Below are 20,428 nucleotides of genomic sequence, written 5' to 3' on the forward strand. Positions count from 1 at the left end.
TGACTGCCTGCCTGTGTTAGTGGCCCTCTGCTGATTGACACAGATGTGGCAAGACAAGCTTTGTTGAACTTCAAAGGAACTGTACTGCACCCCCCCACAACAAGATTAACACTGTTTGAATGTGACCTCCAATTTCCTCCACCTATGAGCTTGGAGGTCAGCTCACGCTGCTGTTTCTTGTTAAAACCCAAATGTTGATTGGAGGCGGGGAGGAGGGCTGGTAATTTCTGGAAGGCTAGCAGGCATGAGGAGCTGCCTTCAGATGTTCAGTGGGCTCCAGGCAGCCAGGCGCGGAGCCTGGCACTGGTCTGGCTCTCATTTTGGGCCTTCTTCATTCCTTTGGCCATATGGCCTCCAAAGACCTATTATCTGTTTTCTACATTACACGAAGTTAAGATAAGATTAAGGACAGGCCAGCACTAAAGCGGTGCTCTTTGTTGTTGTGATAACCATTACTTAACAAAGGGGGGTTGCCACAGATAGATGTCTGCAGGAACCAAATACTGTATATGGAGGTCCTAAAGCACAGTTTAAATATCTACATCTCCAGGACAATCCAAGTATTTTTGCATGTTTTGCTTGATTTACTACATCACATTTCAAGGTATGCTGAAATGTTTCTGACTTTAGTTCCTACCTACTTACCTTCATTCATTCTGCTAAGGTATTAATATCAACTTGTAGAAGATCAGCTGTTGTTAAAGTTAAATCGCAGGAGTGTCGAGTGGCAGAATTGATCCAAAAAATGATTTTGTGCTTTACTATGCAAAGCAGAAGAGAAAAATAAAAGACATGTTCGCTGTGGTGGAATACCTACTAATGTAGGTAGGTTGTGTTAAGAAAAAGTGGAATCGTGGATGCTGAAAAAGGCAGTTGCATTCTCTAAATAAGGAAGATAAAGAGCATAAAATTCAATCTTAAATCTCCACTCCCACTACCCTTAACCAGCTCTGCAGTAGTGATATTACACAGTCAATAGAGACAAGTGGCTGTCTGGAAGGTACAAATAAAAATTTGATGGAAAATTTAAAATTAATAAATGCATATTGTGCATTTTAATGGGCCAAAACAGACATAACACTGGTTTGGTGTATTAAAATGTGGTCTTATAGAAGGACTGTTAACACAGCACAGTTACCAACAGAAAACTGGTGGACTGAGGAGCACAGAGATTGAGACGAGACCTGTCACACACCACTTATTAGTGCTGTTACCCGTTTATAACTGCCATATACTTGTGGGCTTCCTGTACGCCTGTGTCCTGATATCAAGCCCCTGGTGATGTTTCTAGACTGGCTAGACTGGTGGTGGAGACATATGGCTCTGATTAGACGATCATTTAACCTCTCTCTTGTCACCATGCCCAGAGTCAGTAGACTGATTGAATTTGCAGAGGGCCTTAGTTGGTACAAAATGTTTATAATGCAGTCTAGCAATTATTTCTCCACTTCTTGCCAGTTCTGGTAGACGTGTGTGTGTGCATGCATGTGCGTGTGGCTTGTTTATACTCAGCTCCCTCTCTCAGTTAATGATCACTTTGGCTGACGGTGAGCCCACATCTGTGGCACCGGTACAAAAGCTTTAATTCATTAACTTTGAGGGGAAAAGCCTCATTTTCTTTGGTGCAGCTGTGAAATGTAAGAACTGAGGAGAAAAAATGTGCTCAATAATAGTTCTACAGGGACCTTTGCTACCATTGTGCAGATGCAAAGGGGATTAAAATATAAGGGGCAATGCATCACAGAGCCAGGTTCTAATTTGATCGATCATCTTCCCTCAGCTGCAGCAAACTCAGAGGTAGCAAATGAATGCAGGTATTTGCAGACAGTGGCAGTGAGAATGCTTTGATTCCCCCGATTTTCCTTGGGCTGAGATCTCCAAAAGGTTACAAGGCTTACAGTCTGGACAGAGCCACAACAGATTTTTAAAATACCCCAAAACCGACTCCAGATGTTGAGTAATCAGTACAGTCATTAGTCACAGACAGAGAAGTCTACTTTGCCATTGATGGGAAGACAATTTCCATGTGTGCATGCAAACCTTACAGCACAGTAGCCTGAAGACACTTGCAATTCCTCCTGCAGCAAATAAAAAATGTGGCAGCCCACATCACCCAAGGTAGTATTTCAGGTCTTACACTTTCCCCGCACACACAAACGCATCACTCATATAACACACTTTAGCAGGATAGGCGTTTTGTATAAACATTCTTGACAGACTGTGGCAATAAATTGCAGAATAAACTCACTTCTGGGTATAATAACCAGTCTGGAAGCCCCAAGAGCCAAATTGTATTTTTTATAGTAATAAACTTTAAATGAGCTCACGATTAATGCCGTTCATTTGAAGTTCAGAGAGGAGAAAAAACTGATTTGATTAGCAATAAGTCGGTGTCCGTGGCCCCAGCCCGCCCCTCACAGCGCCATAATTAGACGCTCGTTCCTCCAGTCACGCTGCAACTGCGACTCACTCAGCTCCATCACATCCTCGGACTCTGGCTTTCTTTTTTAAAGGAGCACTGCGGTTTATTCTCACATCCTGCAGAAAAACCAACATCGGGTAAAGCTCGGAGCTCTAGGACGCTTGGATTTTTTTTCCAGCTGGATCTCTTCTCATTCAATGGGTCCGTGTGTAGTGCTGCTCTGCTCTCTGTTCGGAGTTCTCCTTGGCCAAGGTAAGTTACCTTTCTGTCAGCAGCTCGCGATCTCAACTCTGTGACGACTTTTGATGAATAAAGTCAAGCCTGCCACTCGTTTATGATGCTGAGGTGCGTGAATATTGTATAGCAAGATAACTTTAGACATGCATTTGTCTAGAGATTTACAGTAAGCATCAAAGTGGTAACAGACAAAGCGTGAGACATGGGGAGGTGATGGATTTGTCATAGGACTAGTTGGGGCATGTGATAAAAGCACAGTTTACAGAGCTGGGTGCTTCAAAGTGTTGCAGGTCTCTCTTGAAATGAAGTAGGGTTAAGATTTATTATCATTTCATGACATGCATGCAGAAAAATATCACGATGACTGCATAAGAAGGATGACAATTTTATTTATTTATTCTTTTTTCTGTTTTTATTTTTCCCTTCCAACTTTCATTGACACAAAGTGTTACATAAAGTCACTTCTAGTAAGTAGAAACTCTTAGTATGTAATATTATATGTAATATCTGGACAAAATCCAGATATTACATATTTAAATAACTTTAAAATGTGCCCATAACTTCTTTCATTCATTACATTTTGTTTGTACCAGAGCCTCGATTCAGCTTGATTTATAAAGTGATAAAAGCAGATGTCACATGACATGAGGAGAGTTAAACTGCAAGTTAAGAGTTCACTCTCGCCTGGTTTCTTACTTTCTGCCCTGCAAGTCAAAGGCCAAGTGCCCTGGTATGCTGTGAGGCTAGGACTGTCTCACCAGGACTGGACTATCCAGAGTGAGGGGTGTGATTTATACTGGAGCACACGCAGCAGGGTCACCCAGGCGCGGTATGAGCCATATCAAAATGGCCATGGTTCCCTGGTCTCACACAGGGCAATTTTCACAGCTGGCAGGGCCACTTTTCTCCAAGCTGCCTTCTTTGTAGGGAGTTGCGTCACGGGTCAGATTGGAGTAAAATTCAGTCAGCTGTCAGCTCGACCAGTTATGTGACCAGAACTTTGCATCACATACTGGGATATGTGATGCAAAAACCTGTCTGATCTTAACATAAGTGGAGATAGATACACAGACACAGCATTAAAACCATCTACCTCTTGTGTAACAGCCTGTTTATATCACCAAGATTGACAGAAACCTCCAAATAAAAGCCTTGAGTGCAGCCTGTGAAGGAGATGCACGCTGCTGTTGTGAAGTCTGGCCGAGGCCAGCTACTCTGCCTGGGCGGAGCTCCACCACTGGGCTCATTAAGCCTTGTTTACATGAGGTGTCTAGAGTCAGGCAAGCCATGTGCAGCTTTGCCAAGGCAGAATGGTACTACCAGTACCGCCATCCAAGATGGAAATCAGCCCTCTCCACACAGACAATGCATCACGGAGACAGAGGACCGTGGCAGACTGCGCCTGGTTTGCCTCTTTTGATAAAGCAGCACCATGCAGTTAACTTTATGGCACTTCTGGTCTTTCAATTTAGGTTTGCAGAGCAGCAGACAGCGGCGACGCTGGAATGACTCTGTGATGCCCACTGGGTTAGAGTCAGTTATCAGCAGAGAGCTACTGTGGGGAAGAAATCTGTCAACTCTTCCTGTCATTTCAAATATACATGCTCTGTCCCCGGAGAGAAATATTTTGAGATTTTTGTTACTTAGTTAGTGTGGAATCTGGATGCTGGTGCTCCTTGGATGCCTTTCCAGTTTCAGTACAAATTGGGTGTTTTGGCAAGAGGACGTCAGTTACTGGTAATGGTCAAAAACGGGGAAACTTGGAGAACTTTGGAGAACTGCTCTATGAAGGTATTTTACTGTAGGTCATTAACACCTTTATATGAGGCATTAATGGCACTCTTTATGTCCATATTGTCAAAATATTTTGTTATAGTCTCACTGGGACATCCTGGCGTTACTTTGCAGACAGATAGAGGTCTTTAACATCCAGAGACAGAGAGGGAGACTCTGAGACGGCCGACTTGGTAGGCCCATGTGAAAAGCTCTTAAAATGCCATCTCATTTCATCCAGCTGCTACAAGGTTTATTGGCCAGAGGATTCTGGGATGTGCCAGACTTCCAGAAGTCAGTAGTGAGTCAGCTAATGTGGCTGCCTAGTAATAAATCCCCTGCCTGTATTCACTTTTTTCTGCCAGGTTAATCATCCTTTGTGTAGTAGCAATGGTCACAGTGTTTTAATTCTGTGCTTTGTTTTCCTGTACACTGGAGAAATGACTCAGTTTCTGCAGAAACACCACAAATGTTTACTTATTTAACTCTTAGTCATTGTTATATCTTGTCCATACTTAGTTCTGGGCTGCAGAAGTGGGTTCATACAGTAGAAGCCTGCAAACCCTTCTGAGAGGTTAGAGTTTTATTGCAATGCTTTGTTGTTGTCACAAAGTTTATCAATGCAGAAATCTGATTGCGATGATGACTATTCCTGCTCATGCCTCATCTTTGAGTTACTGCTTATAATAAAATTCCTCCTGCTCCTCTGGGAGAAAGCAGCAAATCTGCTGCGACTAGTATTCCAGACACTTGTCCTCCCAACCTAATCTAACTTATTATCTGAAGTTGCTGATTCTTGCCAGACTTCTCACGGCAGGACGCTGCGTCTCAAACAGATGGATTTGTTCAGTGCATTTCACAATCACTGCTCCTTATGATTCAGAGCACTCTGTCACTAACCAGCAACAACCCGTATTCTATTACAATGGATCAACAAAATTTATTTCACGGTGTGTTTGTTTTCTCTTTTTTTCTCTCGCGGGACTTATTGTTAATAACAATTTTGCCCGCTGATCCCGGTTTGAGCCAAAGGCAAAAAAAGTCTGAGGAGCCCGATCTGCCAAAGCTATTTCACGTTTGGCAGATCACACAAACCACAGGCGAATGAATGTACTTGATGTGATTGCGACGGCTGATTGTTTACAGAGTTGAGGCATTCCACGCTCTCTAATCCACATGAATAAACAGCCAGAACACCACAGAGTTGGTTGTGCTCCAGTCAAAAAGCCTCTCTTGTGTCTGCAACAACATATCCATCATTCATTGTCTTTGGCAAAAAAAAAATGCCTACAGCCAGTTTAATTTGCCAGACAGATTTTGAATTTTGTTTTTCCATCGTTTAGAGAACGCTCGGCAACTCGCCTCAGAGGACAATGGCAATATCCTTTTTCACTTGGGTTAGGTATCCAGTTTTGACCATCATAACTCATTTCATCAGCAAAAACAATGTGTCTAGCAGCATGTTTTGTTTTTTGCCAAAAGAAAATGTCTTTTTCAGTGCTTATGACTATGCCATTCTGCCCATCGTGAACAGATTAAAGGGAAACTGGTCTCAAGGCGAGTGCATTGTCTTGTGTGTGTGTGGCGGGTGAGTTAAGTGCAGATTTGGGGTCTACACATCTCCTGCAATGATTACTGTAGTAACCAAGGCAATGGCAGATATTAAAATGTCCCCCTGACAGTGCACAGCATGTGCGCAGATTCACCACCTCTTCACCTGTTCATGCAGTACATACACAAACATACCTTGTGTTTCTTTTTAATGTCCGTAGGAGCCCAACAGATCTCGATAGAGGACTGCTGTAAAGATGGCCAGAGGCGTGGCAATGATAACGAAGACTGTGCGTCCCTCCCTCTCATCTCTGAGTCAACCACGTGCATGTACGCAGGTGCTATCTGCCACTTCACTGATTGCAAATCTACACACCATCAGGCTTAAGAGATTTGCTTGGGGCTCGTTCAGATTTACAGGTCATTAACTGCTGCACCTTTTATCACAATCTTACATTTTCAATCTGCACTACAGAAGCTCGTGCAGTATTGGCCCCAAGGGATTCAGCCTGTACCATGCATCGGGGATTGTCTGTAGGCCCTTAATATGAGATTGCTTTACCTCCGCCCATAAATCTCGGGGCACATTATTCACTTCACGTGAGAGCAGGAAGCACTAATAGTGATGGGATAATAACAGGTCTGCTGGTAACCCTAGAAGGTGTCCTGCCACAGGTTCAGGGTCCATAAGCCAGGGCGATCTGCTGCTGTGAACACGGATGGCAAACACATTTACCAGAGCCACCCTAAGTGATCCCAAATTTGTCTAAATTATAGTGTGAGGGGAAAGAGAGGAAAAGGGCAGAGGTTTGTGGGGGAGCAGGGTGGAAAAGGGTGAGGGGCTCTTTCAAAACCCAGGAATTACCTCAGAGGTGAAACGCGACGTAGAGGGACGATGGAGAGAGGCAATAACAGGAAATCTGAACGAATACTTCAGACACCAAAGGAAAAAAAAAATGAGTATGAGAGAAAAAGAGAGGAGAGGAGAAAAGAAAAACAGGAGTGCGGCTGTGCCCTTAAAAGGTTCTGCAGAGGAGGTGCGCGCCTTGACGTGAATTTGAGATCTTCAGTAGTTTATGTGGAAAGAGATTTCTGGTAAGAGTTGATAAAGAGGCTTGTTGGAAATGAGAGAGGAGAGGTGAGGGGGTGGTGTTTTATGCTCTCCGTCTTGTAAAGGTGCAGTGAGACAGAGATCGAGAGCAGACAGAAACAGTCACCCACTCTTAACTGATTGGATTACAGAAGAGAACAATGAAATCCCATCGAACAAAAACATTAAGTAACTGATATTTTGATAACAATGTGGGGGGATGATCCAAATGTTGCTTTTGGCACTCAAACACCCATCAAAGTAATATACAGTATTTTATTGATCCCTGTGGAGATATACAGTTTACGATCCTCATGCACAGGGAGCTCAGAGGCCAAGGTCGGCTGCAATACTTCCTGTACCAATGTGTTACTCACTTTCTGCCTGTAGCAATGTTTGAAATCACATCTGTAACATGTCATCGCTAATTTCTAGGGAAAAGTTAGGATGATTCTGCTTTAGTGATGTAATTGACCCCAAGCAAACTGTATATACTGGCAACTGTTAGTCACCCAATTAGTGGCGCAGAGGACACGATGTGCTTATCTTAAGGGAGTGGTTTGTTTAAGTGATATTATTGTAACTGCGAATAAGGAGATGTGGAGGTGGACAAATGTTCATCTTGGGACTGAAATGTTGATTTAACTGTAAAACAACAGAAAAAAAGAGGCCTTAGGGAGTGCTGCTCAACCCAGTTTAAGTCCAGTGATGTCAGTGTTGCAAAACGTAATAAACTTCCATGCCCTCCTCTGAATTCACACAGGATTTACTCCACCCACTCATCCATGCATTTTTAGTGTGACATCTCTGAGATCCCCATCAGGCTTGCCTCAGGCTCATTTTAATGGGCTACATTTTAAGGCAGAGTTGTATTGCACCAGGGAGAATATAGATAGAGCTGAGAATAAATGCACCACCTGTGTTTTGTGTTTCCTCTTGCTGACAGGGTAGTACAGGAGCAGTGCTGTGTAGCAGTGCTTGAAGATAACATGTGCACCACCGGTATCAACGTGGCTAAAGACCAAGGAGCCTGCGATTCGTTGTTCACCAACACCTGTGAGACGAAGGCTACGAAGGTGTGTTGGTATGCGTCATGTGCACATGCATATGCACATCTTCGTGTACTGCATGTGTGCCTTACCAACGGAAAACTGGATAAAAAGACTCACTGTGTGCACAAAAGAAAATCTCCCCTCTCCTCAATCAGTGTACAGAACATCACTCTGCTGGACAGCCGGTTTGGAGGCAAATGATTGATGAGAACAATAGTGTATTTGTGTGTGTGTGTGTGTGTGTGTGTGTGTGTGTGTGTGTGTGTGTGTGTGTGTGTGTGTGTGTGTGTGTGTGTGTGTGTGTGTGTGTGTGTGTGTGTGTGTGTGTGTGTTTGTGCACTGAGAGCAGGATGAGACATGTCACTCCAGGGAGGAATAGAGCTTGTTGCTGTCAGATACATTATAAATTCAGCTCTGGATCTTGGATCTTCCGTAGGCTCAAGTCCAAGCACTTTTCAGCTGTTCTGTTATGTTTTTTTTTCCTTAACCCAACCCTCAATGTGCCACAGTATTACACATCAACACACCATAAAGATAAATGCTTGGCAGAATGTAGAAGATACAAGTTGGTGCACTTGCTTGAAAGGATGATCTAATAGTCATTGTGAGAGCTTGTCTTTACTTGATCAACTGTGATGTGCAGATGGTGGCTGTTACTTGAGAAAAAGGAAAGCTATGGATGAGCAGGAAATGGGTTCACCTCTTTTGCACTTTATGTGAAGGTGCACATTTTCACCATTGTGTAGTAGCATGCATATTAGTAGCATACTGGCTCTTTATTAGTCATTATAAAGCACTTATTAACGGCTTATTGTAGGGTTATTAAGGTTAAGGTTAAGTTCAATAATTAGGAAGTTAATGAGGGCCTTGTGGTTACAGAATACAATCATGCAGAATAAAGCATTAACAGGTGCCTTATTATGACTAATAAAGAGCCAATATGCTACTAACGTGCGTAGTACCATAAAATGTTATCAAAGATTGATGGTTAGCTTAGCTTAGCATAAAGACTGGAAGCAGAAACAGCTAGCCTGACTCCGTCCAAAGGATGCACACCAGCACCAGTGTCTCCAGGCTCCAGCTTGATACTGAAAGCACATACATGAGTGTGCTATCAGCTCAGCTTAGCGTTGCCAAGAGAGTGACTGAGCATTTGTCCCAAAGTGTCAGATCAATTTTTTAACACTTAGGATGGGTCAATCTGTGTCATAATGCAAGTTTTATTGACTATTTTTTGGCGACATGGGGACAGCAGAGACACTGACATAACCTTTTAAATTGATATGACAAATTTGTTGGCGAACATTTGTCTATTTGCAGATCCAGCTGATACAGAGCAACATTAGCATTCATTTGGAGTCATATTTCTTGCCCCGTGACAAATGGAAGTCCAATATTTACTCTAGTTTGGCTTTTTTGCTTCCACCTATTCCTGTGGGAAATGCCAGGTTAAATGCTACATTAACCAGTTAGTCGCTAATCCGTCTGCCACTCACGTCTGGGCAGATAGTGTACTGAGGGTTTTTAGGGCTTTTTGGCTAAAAACAGTGATACTAAGAGAGAAGCAAACCAAAACAGTTGTCAGCAGGAGAACCAAAACAATGAGCTTAAAGATGTTGCAAAACTCTGCAGAGCGGAGGGGAACTGCAGAGTCCGGGCTCAAGGTTTCATTCCGCTTCTACTGTTTGAGTTATGCTTTCCTGAAGCTTCTTGAAAACCTAAAAGTTTTCCAGGCCCGTATCAAGGCCACACAGCACCCACACTAACACAAACACAGACAGACAGAGTAGCAGTGAAGTACCAGTACGCAGCTGTTAGAGTTGTAGTGTCTGAAAAACTTGTGTTCGGCCACACTATCACCATCGCTACATGCTTACATATCAGGTATATTCCCTCATTTCCAAACCCAAACACACCCATCCCCCACACTCTGCACCTTTCATTCCCCTGCCCGACTGACTTTTGCATGCTGCCATAATGATTGATTGAGCGTGCTTCAGCCAGAGGGGATGATGTCATCTCATCACTGTCTGTCTGTCTGTCTGTCTGTCTGTCTGTCTGTCTGTCTGTCTGTCTGTCTGTCTGTCTGTCTGTCTGTCTGTCTGTCTGTTGGAAGCCTGTCAGTTGGCTTGTCTTCTCTATCAGCCTCTTTTTCTGCCTTTCTGATTGATTGAGAGCTTGGCTTTCTGTCTGAATCACACCTCCCCCCTATTTGACAGTGTAACAGCCGGTCTTATTTACCTACAGTACCAACCGACATCATCTCACAGTCTCCTTTCCCTAGCCAGGAGTTTTGGTTTCTCCTCCCCTGGTGCATTAGGGACCCGAGTCAGGTGATAATTATCTGTGACATAGTGTCTTTCCTCTCCTTCCTCTGCAAGATGTCTGCATTATGCACCAAAGGTTATTCTGTTGTATTCTGTGCTCTGTAGATGTGCTGTGACTGTTGTCTTCTGGGGAAGGCGGCCCAGCAGCAGGGCCTACCCTGTGACCACAACCTGTCCGTTAGCTACCAGTGTGGCTTGGTGTCCCGGGCCTGCTGCGTGGATGGAGCCATAGGCAACCAGACTACACTCGCAGGACAAACTGAATGTGAGTGGGAAAAAAAAGGCGTTAAGTAGGCCAAATATTTCATTTTTATCTTGTTTGTTTGCATCAAAGCAGGCAACTAGCTTCCCAGTAAGGGTAGAAGAAGAACTGAAAACAATACAGCAAAACCTGTGACCATTCAATTTCTCAAAATATATTAGAAGAATAATCAAGTGTAAAACTCAAAAACCCAGCTGGTGTTGGCAAACATGAGCCCACGCTGCCTCCTGCTGGACAGATGTGGTCATTGCTTTTGGTGTCTGCAGGCCATGTTCAGCCAAACTGTACTTCTCTGTTGAGAGGATCTGTGGCCTTTATTGATCCTATTGTATAGTAAATTGAGCGTCTTTGGGGTTTGGACTGATGGATGAGTGAGTAATCTTTAGTTGCAGCTGTGGAAAACAGACATATGCAAATAAAAATATAAAGATGTTGTTTTTTTTTTTCCTGTCACACAGTGCAGAGCAAGGATGCCACCAAGGAAAATGGAGATAATTCAGTGTTAAGTGATCCATGCAAAGGTATAGTAGAACTCACCAATAAACAAGCTTTTCAATGTCTAAATGATTAATCGTGCAAAAGCAGTGGTCAGTTATCACCATGTTTGTGTTCCTGTTTGTAGGGAAATGTGCTCATCAGTGCGTGGGCAATGACACTTGTGCCTGTTTCAAAGGCTACAAACTCCATCCAGATGGAAAGAGCTGTGAGGGTAAGTCAAAGTCTTCCCCGACTTCAGTTTTGAATTGTAGTTGTTTTATTTGCCAGGTTTTTGATGTGTGTGACAAAGGAATTACAGAGAAGTTACATGAGTGAAAGTTTTTAGACACAATTGTCATAATACTGCGTGTTGCTGATATGCACGCATTTCACAGATATCAACGAGTGTTTGCTGGGAGCCAGCAACTGTCGGGGAGGAGAGCGTTGCATCAACACAGAAGGCTCGTTCCGTTGCCAGAGAGAGGTCAGCTGTGGGACAGGCTATGAACTCACTGACAACAACAATTGCAAAGGTCAGTTTTCGTCTCCTGCCGTGTGTGTTTGAGTCTTTTTCTTTTTTTTAGGTATTGACACTGGCATTTTTCCTGTGATTTCTTTACCCAGACATTGATGAGTGTGAGACTGGTATCCATAACTGTGGCCCAGAGTTTCAGTGCCAAAACACCCAGGGGTCCTTCCGTTGCCTTCCTAAGGTCAAGTGTGGTGCCGGCTTTATCCAGGATGCCCTCGGGAGCTGCATTGGTAAACACTGTACTACTCACAACAAGAGCAAGAGATCTGACATGTGTATTTTAGCTGATTTGTCAGTGGGTTGGCCAGAGTTTTTGCATGGCGTTATACCCATTGGTGCAGAGTACGGTATGTGGACAACTAACGGCCAAACCTTAACGGTTATTTGTGGTCATGAGCGAATGGCTCCTCATGAATTTGGTGACTCCTTGAACTTTTGTCTGAATGAAAGTTCAATTCCAGATGAAGAGCACATGCTCATCGCTGTATAAAATCTTAATGCTTTTGGGGAAATCCAGACTTTTCTTCCAAGACCACCATTTGGTCCAAATTTTCACTCATATAGGAGTAATGCAATCTAAGCAGCAGATCGTCCTGAAATGTGTTTTTGGAGCACGATATAGCCGTCTGGTTCAGTTCATTTCATTACACATTAGCGTGGTTATTTTTGATTTCCCTTCAGAAGTTATGGATGGTACCAATAGACCCCTCCATGCTATCCCACTGGCTTGTTACCTTTCTGTTGAAGTACTTAGCACACTGATCCAGTACTTAGACATGGAGTGAGAAACACTGCAGTCCAATAATTGCACAGCCACATACTGAGAAAAAAACAACAACAAAAAAATTTGATTACCTCCACTGAGTTATTGTTGTCATTAGAGAGTATTGTCTGTGGCAGAAACACAAAACACATCTGAACTACATATAGGTATGTTTGCTTAATCTACCAGGTAGCTTACCATGAAATTTGGTGTGCATGTTGATGCTCGTAGATAGCAATCTTTTCATAATGTCATCTGTGTTTTCAGATATCAATGAATGTGTGAGCCAGACAGGCTCATGCCACAGAGGGCAGGTGTGTATCAACACAGTTGGCTCCTACGTCTGTCAGAGGAACTCTGTTAACTGTGGCCGAGGATACCATCTCAATGAGGAGGGCACACGCTGCGTTGGTACGACTGGAAAACTCACCATACGCACTGCTTTAAAAAATATATTACTAACCTTCTAGAGGTGCATAATTACCATGTTGTCCTCTGTTGATTGCATCCCCATCTGCAGATATTGATGAGTGTAAGGGCCCCGAAAAGGTCTGCGAAGGTCATGGTTGCATCAACTTGCTGGGCTCCTACCGCTGTGAGTGTGAGACTGGCTACATCTTCAACAGCATCAAACGGGCTTGTGAGGGTAAGCAGTTGGATCCTCCTCTGCATGTAAACAAAACAAACTACTAGTACTGGTCAAAATGTCATTTCAGCTTCCTACTGTGGCACATTTTGACTTTGTGTTTTAGATATTGATGAATGCAGGCACTACCCTGGCCGTCTGTGTGCTCATAAGTGCGAGAACACTCTGGGATCCTACAAGTGTAACTGCACCACCGGCTTCAAACTAGCTGGTGATGGCAGGAATTGTGACGGTAAGATAAAAATCTAAATCGAGAGAATTGCAACTTTTTCTTGTTTATTGTAGGCTATACTGTGCACATATTCCCAGTGCCTGAAACAACAGAGACGCATGTTCAGTTCCACACCACCTTCAAAAAATACCCATGCTCTCGGCATTTAGTGCAATCCTGCAAAGTCAATGAGATTTCCACCCACTCTCAATAGCCTGTTCACATGAAAACCAAGCATGTAACTGTGCATGCATGTAGCACATATTCAAATAGAGCAGGGAGGATCCACCTTTCTGTAGGTGCATCACTTTTATTCTTCCACTGAAGCAGGAAACAGCTCATAATGCTCCGTGATTGTCTTGTCTCCGTGCAGATTTGAATGAGTGTGAGAGCAACCCATGCAGTCAAGAGTGTGCCAATGTGTACGGCTCCTACCAGTGTTACTGTCGCCGTGGCTACCAGCTCAGCGACATTGACGGCATGACTTGTGAAGGTAAAATGGCCCCGTTTTCACAGGAGTACGTGAGTCCTGCATTCAGAAAGCTCAAGGTGCTGTGGTGCTTTTGAGATACAATCTACTATGTGTTCATGTGTACAGCCTGCTGATGAGTATACATTTATTGTAGCAAACTTGATATTATATGAAACAGAAGCAACTTTTGTTATCAGTGAATCAGTTGAAATATACAACCCTGTTTCCAAAAATGTTGGGACACTGTGTAAAATGTAGAAACAGAATGTGATGATTTGCAGAACACTGAAATCCCATGTTTAATTGGAAATAGCTCAAAGACAACATATCAAATGTTGAAACTGAGAATTCTCATTCAAAGTTATATCCTCATTTAGAATTTGACGCCCACAACATGTTTCAAAAAAGTTGGGACATTGGCAACAAAAGACTGGAAAAGCTGTGAAAGAAAATGGCTGGTGGAACATCTCACAGTTAATCAGGTTAAGTGGCAGCAGGTGAGTCATATGATTGGCTATAAAAAAAACCTCCCAGAGAGACTTTCGGAAGTAAAGGTGGGGAGGGGGTCACCACTGTGACAGACTGCGCTGGCAAATAATACGATTACAATAACAACTTAAAAATAATGTTCCTAAATGTAAAATTTCAAAGAATTTGGGGATTTCATTGTGTACAGTAGAAAATGTGATTCAAAGATTCAAATATGAAGAAATCTCTGTAGACAAGAGAAAAGGCTGAAAACCAACACTGGTCTGATGTTCGGGCCTTCAGACAGCACTGCATTGAAAACAGACACGATTCTGCAGAGGACATCACTGCATGAGCTCAGGAACGCTTCCAAAACCCATCGTCTGTGAGCACAGTTCATCACTGCAGCCACAAATGCAAGTTGCGAATGTACTATGCAAAGCAGAAGCGATATATACAGGTTTTAGAGGTTCTGCCAAGTAGACAACATTTCAGTAAGACAACGCCAAACCACTTTTTGCATGTATCACAACAGCACGGCTCCTTAGTAAAAGAGCCTGTGTGCTAAACCAGCCTGTCTGCAGTCCCGACTTACCTCCCATTGAAAATGATTTGCACATTATGAAATGTAGAATACAACAAAGGAGAACTCAAACTGTTGGGCAGCTGAAATCCTACGTCTAGTAAGAATGGGAAAACACTTTTCTTTCAAAATGGCAGCAGTCTCCTCTGTTCCCACTTACAGAGTGTGGCTAGTAGAAGAGGTGATGCGACAGAGTGCTAAACATGACCCTGTCCCAGCTTTCTTGAAACGTGTTGCTCAAATTCTAAATGAAGATCAAACACTGAAATTTCTCAGTTTCTCATGTCAGAGTTTCTCCAATCATCACCCAACTCCTTTGGAAACATGATTGCATGTTTCTCAAATGTCCTCTCTGGTTTGACTTGCTTTTACCTGTCCCTGTGGCATTTTTAGATATAGATGAGTGTGCCCTGCCCACTGGAGGTCATATCTGCTCCTATCGCTGTCACAACACACCCGGCAGCTTCCACTGTTCCTGTCCTGTCAGTGGCTACACCTTAGCACCCAATGGGCGCAGCTGCCAGGGTGAGCTGGCTCCACTGTAATGTCACATGTGACGGTTGCAGGCTTATGTCAAGTTTGATGCAAGTTATTTTTTTTAACGCTCTCAAATCACTTTTCCCCACTTTCCCTCCCAGATATTGATGAATGTGTGACAGGTACACACACATGCGCAGAGAATCAGAGCTGTTTTAATATACAGGGAGGATTCAGATGCCTGTCCTTTGACTGCCCGAACAACTACCGGCGTGTTGGAGAGACGTGAGTATCTGGATTGTGTCTCTGTGGCAGCTTTTAATGTGTCATCTGTGCTCATAGAAATATGAGAATTAATAGACAGGCATAATAATACAAACATCAACAGAAAACCTCACACACAAACACTCACAGAGCAAGGTCTGTGTTTGAATTGTCATCCCACCAAGAGCTCTGAGTACAACAGCAAGCAACATCAGGCCGTTTAGACTCACCCTTATTCATATGTGTGGTTCAAGGCTGTGCATGTCCAGTATGCTCAATGCTGGAATGACTTCAGGAAAGATTCGGCTGTAGCATGTTCTGTTGTTTTAGAATGATGAAATGCACATGGAGATTTTCTCATTGGCTCAGTTACAGTAGAGGCTGTGTATGACCACCCTGTTATGGAGGCACGGGCGACAGAACCTCTTGCATGATCCCACAGAGGGCACCGTGACTGGCCTGTAAAGTGTCAAGGAGCCGCATACTGATGTTCCTTCCACTGCATGCCATGCACGGCAAATGAAATTTACACCTGGTCTCTCTTTTTCTTTCTCTCTGTGCCTGTTTTGTTCTGTCTTATCCCGTCTTGCCCTGCCCCTGCCCCCCCACCCTTCTCTCTTTGCAGTCGATGTGAACGCTTGCTTTGCAATGAGTCTGTCGAGTGCCTGGCCATGCCCCTGAGAATAACCTACTACTACCTCACCTTCCCCACCAACATCCCCGTCTTCACCAACATCTTCCGCATGGGCCCCTCCCACTCCGTGGCCGGCGATGACATCCAGATTGCTATCACCGCCGGCAATGACGGCGGTTTCTTCAAGACGGATCGAGTGCCCACCGGCGGCGTGATGTCGGTGGCAAAGCTCATCAACAAGCCGCAGGACTTTGAGCTGTCTCTGGAGCTAAGGCTGCGTCGCTATGGCACACTCAGCACATACCTGGCGAAAGTGCTGGTGTTTGTTACCCAGGAGGAGCCCAGAGTACCTTACAATCCCCTGCTAGAATAAATGCAAGAGCTGTGTAGGGTTACACAAAGTACTACACTCTTAAAAAGGATGTGTCATTTTAAATGCATTGTCTCGTAGAGAAAACAGAAAGAGTTAAGCCTCAACACAAAATGCATGCAAGGTGACCATGCAGTACGTCAACTACTGTATGTTGTAGCATATAAGGATGCGGCTATGATGCAATATGCAGGCAAATATAAATATAAATTATGGCTTCAAAATTAGTGATAATTGTAAGATCGGTATTCATCTTTATATCCCAAGATCATTTATGTTTCTTTTAGTCATGGGCCATTCAGATATACAAACGTATTTAACAATATGGACTTTGACCCAAAAAGCCCATGTAGACAGGTGTTTGGAAACTAGATCAGAGGATTGATCTCACTCTAATATCTCTACGCTAAGTGTGAAGTTACTGCCAGCAGCTGGCTAATTTAGCTTAGCATAAAGATTGGAGAATAGCCTTGCTCTGTCAAAATCCAACAAAATCCACTAAGCAGAACCTCGAAAGCTCACTGATGACCATGTTGTGTCTAAACCAAAGTGTAAAAACAACAAGTTGTGGTTTTTGGGGACTATTTCTTGGCCGGTATAATAGCTGGAGTCTGGAGTCTTTCCTGGTTTCCTGGTTACCTCACAGTAACATGAGGAGATTCCAAAAAAGTGATATCAATCCTCTCTCTAACTCTCAACATGAAGGCGAGTGTGTGTGGATTTCCAGATCTATTTCCTAAAATGCCAAATTATTAACATTTTCAGACACAAAGAGTCTGGGACCTTGTCTCTACTACGTTAATATTTTTGTAATAAATTAACACAAATATGACTGTCTGACGCTACACATGTGTTAAAGATGACACATGATTTTTCAAGAGTGGATATGAAAAACAATTCAACTCACACAATCAAAAGTTAGATCTGTAGCATTTTACATAATCAACTTTTTACCACTAGGATTAAGGATCATTATTCAGCAGTATAAATTAGTCCAATTGAATGTATCGTCTTGGAGGTAAGGCATTGTGATAGCCGCTAGGTGGCGTTCTAGGGCAGGGCAAAAAATAAAATGGTAACGACCCAAGTCTGCCTACAACTGAGTGTAATTTGATGATGGTTGCATGATAAAGTCTGACGTTTTGCAGTATTTTATGGTTTATGTGTTGGATGAACAGTTTTCTATTAAAATTGAAATAGAAATAACACATGTTCAAGTCAAATCCAGTTCTTGATAATGGCACATTGTGGGGTTTTAATCAAATACAGCATAGGGAGCAGCTGGAATGTGAGGCCAAATCACAGATGGAGGCATGAAGACTTCCTCACACAGTCTCATATTACTATTATTCCAACAGCTTCGGTGAAGGGGAAATCCAATGATGCATGCAAATCTCTAGTAATGCATATATTTAAAGTTAAAGGTACATTCTGTGATCTGATTGGAAAAAAAAACAAACAAAAAAAAAAACATTTGCCTGATTGGACAAATCTATGCACAAAGCATTTTAATAGACATACTAATACTACAAAACAACAGATTTTATTAACGTTATTCATATTGTTTATTAATGTTTCTTGATAATTTTAAAGTTTTCTTGAATCATTGATGTTTGTCCACACAGAAACAAACAAGGTGTATTTTAGATGGACTAAGAAACACATAAAAGCCAAATTTCCCATACATAAATCAAGCTTATTCTAGGTCTAAATGTGCATATACTTCAAATTTCACGATTTATTAAATCCATAAAGTAATTCCACACCTCCAAATTCCAGTCAAAAATGAACCAGATTGGGCCTTTTAATGCATTTCCACTCCCACTCCCCAAACATCAGTTACCTTGCACCGCAAATACGTCTTTCTTTGACAGTTATTTTCTTGCACATCTCTTTAGCTCCCATTACATTTTGGGCTTAATGTAAAATACACAGATTTCCACTGCATACTGCGGGTGTAAACCCCAAAGCAGACAGATAATCCAAATGAAGGCTGAGTAAGTGACATGCGATGGGATGCAGTGGCAAAGGAGAGGGAAATGTGCACCAGCAGGAGAGTATAAATAGTTTGACATGCTGTGAGGCTGCTGCCCAGAGGGCTGTGGCTTATAATAACTGTAAATTCAGATGTCCTAGGTTCCTCCTGTCCTGAGCTGTCAGGCCAGTAAGGATGCACTTGGTCCCCAGTGGGGATATCCTTAAAATAAGAACAGAGTGGCGCACAGAAGGTTTTTTCCTCCCCTTTGACATTGAGTTATGGGGCTCTGGGCTCTGGCCGGTGGTCTGAACAATTTGTGGTACGGCAACATCACCGCGCACAGAATGAATGATGCCCTACAGTGTTTGTGTTGGGGCGTTATCAATGTGCCGACTATAAATAATAATTACCAAAAAAAATAAAAGGCCCTACGCTTGACCAGAGGACTTTCATCCAAAAAGTCTGTTTTTCTTTCTGGTCTGAAAGTATTGGGGTTTTTCTCCTGGGCTGGGCCACGTGAGGCACGGGAAGATGAAGAAGACATGCGTTTGCGCATGCACGCGCACACACAAGCATGTTTGCATGCACAAAGACACACATGCACAAATGAACATTAATACGTACACACATTTGTTGCAACCATAAACATCCATTAACAAACATGGAGCTATAATTAGCTCCACTTGCTGCCCCTGCTTTGAGGTGCCCATCTGTGTGGAAGGGGGCAGTTCACCCTGGGTCATTATCTTCTCGTAAATTTGCTCTCTACCCCAACAGAGCTTTCACCTCATCCTCTAGAGCCCCGCTCGGGTCTCTCTGCAGCTCAGGCCGTGGTATTATAAACTAGAAGAACATTTTGTGGGTTTGGCCTGGGCCAAAGCAAAACTTGGACCCACCCGCTAATTGCTAATTACAAGCCCCTACCCAGTGGTGGCTTGACTTTTTGTCAGGGGCTTCTCTCCTCGCTCTCCGTGGAAGGAGCCCTGCAACCCAAGCCATGCCTGGGCTTTGAGCTGCAGCCTATAGGTCCCCTGAGGAGCGCCAGAGATCCACGGCCCATGACTCACAATGTGGCTATATGGCTGCCATGCACATTAACTAGACTTATACATGGCAACTTGGCTGTTTTCATAACCCAATATAGCCGTGTACTGACTTGTCTCCTTTGTGAAGACCAGGCTTGAATTTAACATCTTGGATGTCAAAGTCAATGCTTTTATTTTGTTGCAACAGCTCTCTCATGGTCACAAGTTCCTCATCATTTCATAGTCAAACTCTTGATTTATGAGGTTGTTAATGCCTCAGAAAACCTCTCTCAAAGTCTTATGCAGCAGACAGGTAGTAAATAGCGATACTTCAGGTGGCGTTAGCTTTAGGAGCCAGCAGGGGCCCTCCAATTCCTCCGACCTGTCACTGATTAGTCTGTGGAATAAACAAAGCCCTAAATAATAGGATGAGAGCTGCCCTGGGGAGAGGCTGGGGAGTTGTCTAGTCATGTTGCTCACAATTTAGGAGTCTTTTAGAACACTCCCTTGCCCCATAAATCCTCCTCAAGAGATTATCTGATGTGAAGCCGGGGATGCTCAGCAAATCCAAATATTTTCCTGAGCAGGTTGTGGATCATTCTCTGTGAGTGTAGTAATTCATTTCCCACACAGCTTGAAATCGTCCATCAGAAAAGCATCAATGGCAGCGCTAGTCTCCACAAGCTACAAAGTTTGGCTTCAGAATGAGTTTTGGCCATTGTTGGTTTATTATTCTTCCAAACCACATAGAATTTGATTGTTTTTGATGTTGACTGCTATATCCAGTATCCCTGCTGTCTTGTGCAGATATTGT

The 20,428-nt window shown here is 43.2% G+C and overlaps 1 protein-coding gene across 2 annotated transcripts in view; it reads left to right on the forward strand.

Moving 5' to 3' along the window:
* Nucleotides 1-2,419: 2,419 nt before the first annotated feature.
* fbln1 (fibulin 1) overlaps nt 2,420-20,428 on the forward strand; it is a 29,385-nt gene continuing 11,376 nt past the window's right edge. Inside the window, exons 1-15 of one of the 2 annotated variants that reach the window (XM_070972772.1) lie at nt 2,420-2,674; nt 6,205-6,313; nt 8,020-8,149; nt 10,558-10,717; nt 11,173-11,235; nt 11,337-11,423; nt 11,587-11,724; nt 11,816-11,953; nt 12,754-12,897; nt 13,007-13,132; nt 13,239-13,364; nt 13,717-13,836; nt 15,260-15,391; nt 15,505-15,628; nt 16,233-17,819. In XM_070972772.1, the coding sequence (XP_070828873.1) occupies nt 2,620-2,674; nt 6,205-6,313; nt 8,020-8,149; nt 10,558-10,717; nt 11,173-11,235; nt 11,337-11,423; nt 11,587-11,724; nt 11,816-11,953; nt 12,754-12,897; nt 13,007-13,132; nt 13,239-13,364; nt 13,717-13,836; nt 15,260-15,391; nt 15,505-15,628; nt 16,233-16,614 (2,034 nt within the window). In that variant the 5' untranslated portion in view covers nt 2,420-2,619 and the 3' untranslated portion in view covers nt 16,615-17,819. Of the gene's footprint in view, nt 2,675-6,204; nt 6,314-8,019; nt 8,150-10,557; nt 10,718-11,172; nt 11,236-11,336; nt 11,424-11,586; nt 11,725-11,815; nt 11,954-12,753; nt 12,898-13,006; nt 13,133-13,238; nt 13,365-13,716; nt 13,837-15,259; nt 15,392-15,504; nt 15,629-16,232; nt 17,820-20,428 lie in introns of those variants that run through there. The other variant, XM_070972771.1, reaches the window with a different exon arrangement.

Source organism: Chaetodon trifascialis, chromosome 10 (assembly GCF_039877785.1).
Source record: "Chaetodon trifascialis isolate fChaTrf1 chromosome 10, fChaTrf1.hap1, whole genome shotgun sequence".
Taxonomy (NCBI): Eukaryota; Metazoa; Chordata; class Actinopteri; order Chaetodontiformes; family Chaetodontidae; genus Chaetodon; species Chaetodon trifascialis.